Source organism: Leucopleurus acutus, assembly GCF_964270905.1.
Source record: "Leucopleurus acutus genome assembly, chromosome: 12".
NCBI classification, from domain to species: Eukaryota; Metazoa; Chordata; class Mammalia; order Artiodactyla; family Delphinidae; genus Leucopleurus; species Leucopleurus acutus.
In genome coordinates this window covers 13,531,846-13,539,529 of record NC_139154.1, presented here as the reverse complement: position 1 = coordinate 13,539,529, position 7,684 = coordinate 13,531,846, and the positions used below count along the sequence as shown (strand labels likewise).

Here is a 7,684-nt window from a genome sequence, read left to right as displayed (position 1 = left end):
AATTAACTTAGTGTGATGATAAAGATGAGAAGAGATCATAAGGTAACTAAGGTGAGGTTTTGAGATTAAAGGGATTCTTTGGTATTTTTCTGAGTGTCTAAATCTAGACCCACACGTACACATACACATCTCCACGTATATACGTATACATACACATGCACACACACACACATATATGCGTGTGCAGGTATGTATGCATACGCGTACACGCACACACACATTTCATGGGATAGCAGCACCTTAAAGTCTGCAGAGCCATAGGGCTTTGCACCCGATTGGCTCTCATCAACGTTTGCTGAATTGGAGCAAATCACTGCTGCGCCCAACCTGGTTTTTTTTAATCGTTGACCATTGCTCTCAGGAGTTAATGTTTGAACCTGGCCATAAAGGAGTGGACAGCGGCTGACCTATGACCTACATTTGAAGGGGAAGGAGCCCCCTATAAATCAGCCCACGCTGGCAGCCCTGCCAGCAGAGCTGTTGACTCAGCTGTGAAGGGAGCTTCGTCGCCACCATGAACTTCTCCGGCAAGTACCAAGTGCAGAGCCAGGAAAACTTTGAGACCTTCATGAAGGCAGTCGGTGAGTGCTGGGCCACGGCTGGGGGCCATGGCCATGACGGTCTGGTCCTACACGTGGTGGCCGTTTGGGGTCCTGAGGTCTGGATGCGAGGAGCGGTGCAAGATTTACACAGACCAAGGGTCCTGCTCTGTTACTTTGGAAGCGCATGCTAGTCCTCCCTGCACAAGGCCACGCCTTAGGCAAGTGGAAATAGCACTGAACTAGGGTCTGATCTGGATTGAAGCCGCCTCTACTGGTACCTCATTGCGTGACCCTGTTCATTCACTCGTTCATTCATTTATTCATTCTTTTTTAAAAATATTTATTTATTTATTTATGGCTGTGTTGGGTCTTCGTTTCTGTGCGAGGGTTTTCTCCAGTTGCGGCAAGCGGGGGCCACTCTTCATCGCAGTGTGTGGGCCTCTCACTGTCGCGGCCTCTCCCGTTGCGGAGCACAGGCTCCAGATGCTCAGGCTCAGTAGTTGTGGCTCACGGGCCTAGTTGCTCTGCAGCATGTGGGATCCTCCCAGACCAGGGCTCGAACCCGTGTCCCCTGCACTGGCAGGCAGATTCTTAACCGCTACGCCACCAGGGAAGCCCCATTTATTCATTCTTCTAACAAACTTTGATTCAAGGCCAACCGCACGCTGAGATGAGTGCTGTGCTGGGCAGATGCCACGGAGACAGATTACAATGAGCCACGTTTCCAAGGTCACAATTTAGAGGAAAAGAGAAGAAATAAATGCAATCAAGCATGCGCTAACGTGTCCTGAGTGCTGACCCAGCATCAGGCCCATGCTAAGCCCTGAACAGGCAACATCCCATGAATGCCTCACCAGAAGACTCTGAGTTGGATACTATTATTTTTCCCATTTTATAATTGAGGCAGTTGAGGCCTTGAAAGGTGAAGTAATCCCAACCGGGGTCACACAGGGAGTAATCCCAAACTGAGCTGGGATTTGAAGCCGGCTCTAGTTCCCGGAGACACATTTAAAATCCCTTCGCCCCACCCCACCGGGTCACTTACAGGAGGATGTGGTGGTCCTGGGAGGACATCAAGGGAAGCCTTGGGAGGAGCGAAGGCGAGCCTTGGGAGATGAGCAGGTATCCCCTGTGGGGCTGGGGGAGGGGAGTGTCCTCCAGGGGGAGGGAGCAAAGGGGCGGGGGGACAAGGAAGGATGCTGAGAGGAGAGGGTGGGGAAGACAGCAGAGGCAAAGAGAGGAGGAGATTCGGGGAAGCTGAGAGCTAGGACCTTCTCCTGTAGGGCACGTCGTAACACCTCTCTGTGTCCTGCATCCCTCACTTGGGCAACAGGACCCTCCCCACCGCTGTCAATGCACCTGGTTTTCATGAAGCTCAATTCATGTAAGAACATAGACATGCTCTGAAATTCGTAAAGCTCTGTCCCCGGGCAAGGGACACCTTGTCCGTCTTCCTCAGGAGCCTCAGTGGCAGAGGTGGAGGTAAGGATAGGGGGACATAGGTTTACCAGGCACAGTCTGGGTGTGTGCCTGCCATTCTGGCATAATTATTCAGAGCTCCCCTTCCACTCTCGGGGGGGACCTGGCTTGGGAGACAAGCTGGATGGTCCCCTGAATGTGGAGGACAAAATCCTTTACACTCAAAAGAGCAAAGTCTGAAGGCTTTAAAGTAGGAGGAGCGAAGAGGGAGAGCAAGTAAGAAGCAGGTGCTCGGCCGAGAAAAGCTTCCCCTGGGTAGAGGGGTGTGTTTTTTTTATAAACCAACTGGCAAGATAGTAGGTGCATGAGATCAGGCCAGGTCAGGCCACTGACCTTCCCTTTCAGAGGTCAAAACCCACACTGCTCACAGGACTCCAGAAAGTGCTGGGGCCTCCGGGAAAACACGGCATCTCCCCTCCCCCTCCACATCACGGGGTTTCTCTTGTGACCTTGCAGCTCCCACCTCTGCCCACCTCTGAACTTCCAGTGCTTTCCACCAGGTATGCCTGATGAACTCATCCAGAAGGGGAAGGACATCAAGGGGGTGTCAGAAGTCGTGCATAACGGAAACCACTTCAAGTTCACCATCATCACCGGCTCCAAAGTGATCCAGAACGAGTTCACCTTGGGGGAGGAGTGTGAGATGGAATTCCTGACTGGGGAGAAGGTCAAGGTAGGAGATGCCCCCTCGAGCCACCCTCTGCTTCCAGGACTTTCCCTGGAGCCTGGTCCCAGGCTTCCTCCCTCAAGGCTCCCACCTCACAATTCCCACTGCTGATACCCTATCTCCGAACCCACTGCCGGGGTGAGAGGCAGAGAGACAAAGACAGCTCTTAAGGAAGAAGCTCTTAGGGAAGCTGCCAGTTTCCTGCGACCCTCTGGAGGAGTTCTGGCCCAAGGGTCCGAGCTCTCCCATATAGAGGGTATGGGGAACCAGGCCCAGAGCGGGAGTCTTAGACTCAGAATCTCCCAGGCCCAGCAACGGGCAAGTGGCAGTCTGTGCAAAACCCCTAACAGAGCCCTGAGGTCATCCGTGAGCCAAAGGAAATGGCTTTGCTCAGCCTAGAGCTGGTGGTCGTGGGGAGAGACTTCCTGAAGGAGGTGCCTGTGACACCAAAGAACCAAAGCAGGCCTTCAGACCAAGCCTTGTGGGTTGGTCAATGAGCCCCTAGACTTCGCTACCTCCTCTGTGAAATGGGCACAGTCACCCTTCCCAGAACAAAGGCAGCGGGCGGGGCGGTGTCACCTCCGCTGGGCTGTGGCTGACGTGTGCGATGAGAGCTGGGTGTGGGATGTGTGATGGTGGGCCGGCGGTGGCAGGGACATCCAGGCAGGGGGGCGCCCCCCACAAAGGGCCTCTGTTCCTCCGTCCGAAACGCCACACACGCCAGCACCACCAGTACCACTGAATGGCCATCTTCACTCCTCTCCCCCAACATCCCCTGACCCCAGACAACTTTGCGCATCTGTCTCCGCACAACTGTTGGTCTTTTTTTTTACCTCTTCTGCTGGCTCTTGATTTCTGCTTCTCTAGATATAACATTACAGGTCAGGATATGTGCGATACATTTTAGGAGGGAAATTCTCTTATACGGCCCGCGGTAAGGGGCAGGCTGTCATGGGTTTTACCACAGGCCTTTTACAATTGTCCGTTTTGGAGGCAAATTTTAACGTTGGCCAGTGTCTTCTGCTCCGTGCTGGGTTTCTGTTACCTCTTCCTGGATGCATGAAAAGGAGTCCGCAGGAGGAAAGATAAAGGTGTTAGAAGGAATAATATAAAATAATACAAAGCAAAAATATGTGTTCTTCCAGCTGGCCAGGATTTTGAATTTTGCTACTCCCTCCCTCCATTGGCTTGGAGAATCGCGACTTGAATCAATTTTATTTGTGTTTGATTTGAGACAGCTTAGGGGTCTTATGCTGACTCCTAGATCACATCCCATAGATGAAAAGTCTGGCAAAAGAAGCCCTGCCGTTTTCTTCAGTTCTTACACGCACCTCACTTCCGTTCAGAGCCAGAGAACAGGGTTTGGTTGCTGCAAGCAGAGACCTATGCAGGGGAGCCAACCTCATGAGCGAGAGGTTTACTCCCTCGCAGACTTTCCTCCCAGGCTGTTCCTTTTGTTCCATGCAGGCGGTGGTTCAGCTGGAAGGTGAGAATAAACTGGTGACAACTCTCAAAGGCATCAAGTCCGTGACTGAATTCAACGGTGACACAGCCATCAGCGTAAGTTGACGCTCTGACTTGTGGCTCCTCGTGCTTGGGGCCAGGGGTCCATCTCTGCTACCACTTACTGAGCACCCACTGCGCCCAGGAAGCTTTCACACATTATCTCGAATCTTCCCACCAACACTGAACTTTCTTAATGGGGAAACTGAGGCAATCATACCGCCAGGAAATGGCAGAGCTAAGGTTCCCCTGAGCTGGATCTGTCTCACAAGGCAGCAGTCCACGGCGGTACACTGCACCACCCTAGGAGAAGCCAGCTCCTATTGGAGACGGGGGAGCTTTGTACATTTCTTACTGGCTTGCAATGCATGCTAGTAAGTCATCTTGTTCTAATAAAACCAGTGCAGTGTGTTAGGGCAGTTTTCCAGTAGAGAAGTATGGTGTCTTAAGGAAGGGGCACACTTTTCTAATTCATCAAAGCCCCCCATGTGCTGGTGTTGGCTCCAGCTGGTGCTTCCCTGCCTCTCCCAGTTCCTTCAGGCTGTCCTTCCACCACCACTTTCCTGGTCAGGGTCGACCACTCCTACCTCCCCCACTTCCTTCCTTCCTCACTGCCATCCCCTGCCTCCTCTCCCCTTCCTCCCCCAACACCCAAATAGGATGGGATAGGAGAGGATCTTGGTAGGAGACACAGGGTCGTGCAAAGCCACCAGCACAGGTCACACTTCTTAGACTCTGCTGGGATGTGGACACAAGTCTCGCTCACGGGCTGGAGGACAGAAATCCATTCATTCCCACCTGTGGTCCTCTGATTCATGGAGCAACCTTCCCATGGACGCAGCACCCACGCTCAAGGAAGGCTCGGTTTGGCAGAAAGTTGGGCTGTTTCATTGCTTTTTCTATTTTATGACGTTGCGGTAATTGTTAGCCATAACCCTTCCCTTCTGCGTCACTAACCAATGAACACAGAGGCCTCCATCTGCCTTGCAAGCCCAGGGAACTCAGTAAATGCCTTTGCCCTTTGGGCATTTATAAGGAGAATCGTATTCTCGGCAATTTCATGGCAGCTTATGGACCTGACACTCCGGTTTGCGTGTGCCACTTCACCCTTGGTGTCTGGCTGTCGGCCACGTCCTCTCCCCCATATGGGAGTGAATAGTACAGTGTTTCTCCTGCAGTTATAGTACAGTGTCCCCCCGGCTCTTCCTTGCCCCCAGGTTGTATTTTGGGAAGTAACAGAGGCAGAACACTGCTCAAGGGGAGAAATCCCTCAACGAGGGAGAGAGTGAGGGTCAACCATGAATTTGCGGTCCCCAGCACATTCACAGCAGAGAGAGGCACCTGCAGGGCAGTGGTAGATAAGCTGTCCTGGACTCAGTCCTGGCCAATGGCTTTGATATGATCCATTGCCCCTATTCCTCTCATGTCCTGTGAGGGAGGCAGGATGGGGGACTTAATAGACAGGTTGACCTGTCCAAGGTCATCCAGCTAATGAGTTGTAGAACTAGGGTTCATACCTAGATCTTTCCGTTCCATTTCATTGCTGTTGAAACTAAAGGGCTGCCTTTTCACCCTGATGACATCACCCCACATCATTGCCATAGTCTTGTTCGAGAGAATCAGCAGGAGGGAAGGGCTGGGGGAGAAAGGAGCAACCCTCAAAAACTCAAACACTTACGGATCCAATGAATCTAATGTTTTTATAGGCTCCACAGCTTTGGGAGGGAAATTATGCACTACCTACTAAGTCCCAGGCTGGATGCCCAGGTGTTTCCCCATACACTTGTCCTCAGTGCTCAACACATGTTTGGTCCGTAGTAGGTGCTCAATGAAACTTTGAGAAATTGGATCAGATTGGACTGGTTTGGATGGTCTTGCTGTAACAGTCATTGATGTAGAAAGGAATTCAGTAAAAGGCAGGACAACTCTGCACGTGAGGAAGTAAAGTGACCAATGGGATTTTAGAAAAGATTGTCAACCCTTCCTCCGGTCCTATAGAAAACAGAGGAGTCTTTGAATTACTACATATGTTAGCACACTGGGAGCTTAACTATCATTTACAATCAGATGAGTGTTTCATGATGTCTTTTCTGGCTTTCAGACCATGACACTGGGGGACATCGTCTTCAAGAGAATCAGCAAGAAAATTTAGACAAGGCTGCATTTCACATCCTTTTAGTATATACAATTAATGTAATAAAGTGAACTTTGTTTTTAAAAAGTGTGTTTTCCTCTTTTCATTGATGTGGTTATTGAACGCCGATCACCTCTATTTTTGTAAATCTTGATCATCTGCACATTCCATCCTACAGAGTCAGGTCTGATTCTCAGCCTGAAAGCAGACCCCAGGCTGCCCGCTCAGGTGACCCTGTAAGGGACACATGATGTGGCTGGATCTGTAGAGCAGCCCTGGAATGAGCTGTCCCAGTCAGCCACATGGCAAGGAGCTGGAACGAGAGGGGCTGTGTGCTGGGTCATCCCCATGGGGACAGAGACAGCAGAAACACTGGGCAGGCGAAGGGAGGCTATGCTCACAGCAGCCCCACACACCAGGGGACATGAACAAAAAGATCGGGCACTGGCCCACCCAGGGACAATTCTCCCTCCTAGAGGAGGGCTGAGTGAGAAGCTTCCAGAAGCAGACAGAGGAATCTCAGGTAGAAATTCCCTCCATGCTGCGGGCAGAAGCAGAATATGGGAGAAGAGGGATTTCTCCAAACGGCACCTTGTACCAGGCTCTGGTAGCTGTGATGGGTTGAGTTGCATCTCTCCAAAACTCACATGTCGAAGTCCTAGCCCTCACTACCTCAGACTGTGACCTTATTCAGACATAGTCGTTGCAGATGTAATCAGTTAAGTTAAAAAGAGCTCATACTGGAGTAGGGTGGGTCCCTAATCCAATATGGCTGGTGTCCTTATAAAAAGGAGAAATTTTTGAACACATACGCCCACAGGGAGTCTGCCATGTGGAGACGAGTTATGCAGCCACAAGCCGAGGAATTAGCAGAAGCTAGGAGAGAGACCTGGACCAGATCCTTCCCTACCTCTTGCAGAAGGAGCGTAGCTTTGGTCACCTTGATCTTACACTTCTGGCCTCCAAAACTCTGAGATAATAAATGTCTGTTGTTTGAGCTGCCCAGTCGGTAGTACTTGGTTACAGCATCCTTAGCAAATGAACACAGGGCTCATTTCCCATACCCAAAGAGCTACCAAGCTCGAGCATCTCTACCTTATATCTTTCAGCTCTCAGAACGGTGCCCAGACCACAGAAAGCTCTCAACAAAGATGCTTTAGTGAATGAATGAATCTATCACCTTTCCCACCTTCCCTCTTTTGGGGTTGAAACCCCGTTACTCGTTACTTGCATTGTTTCACAGGCCACTATGTCATCTCCCTGCTTCTCTCTCACCTGCAAATCGCCACCCCACAAATTGTCATCTTCCCTCAAAACAGCACTGATCATAATGCATTGCCCTACACATAAGAGTCAAAC

General features: G+C 51.0%; 1 protein-coding gene across 1 annotated transcript; it reads left to right on the top strand.

The window, feature by feature from the left end:
- The first annotated feature begins 397 nt into the window (after nucleotides 1-397).
- On the top strand, nucleotides 398-6,406 carry FABP1 (fatty acid binding protein 1). Its single transcript, XM_082851957.1, has 4 exons — nucleotides 398-581; nucleotides 2,522-2,694; nucleotides 4,156-4,248; nucleotides 6,293-6,406. The coding sequence occupies exons 1-4, from the start codon at nucleotides 515-517 to the stop codon at nucleotides 6,341-6,343; spliced, it is 384 nt and encodes a 127-aa protein (XP_082708083.1). The 5' UTR covers nucleotides 398-514; the 3' UTR covers nucleotides 6,344-6,406.
- Nucleotides 6,407-7,684: the final 1,278 nt, after the last annotated feature.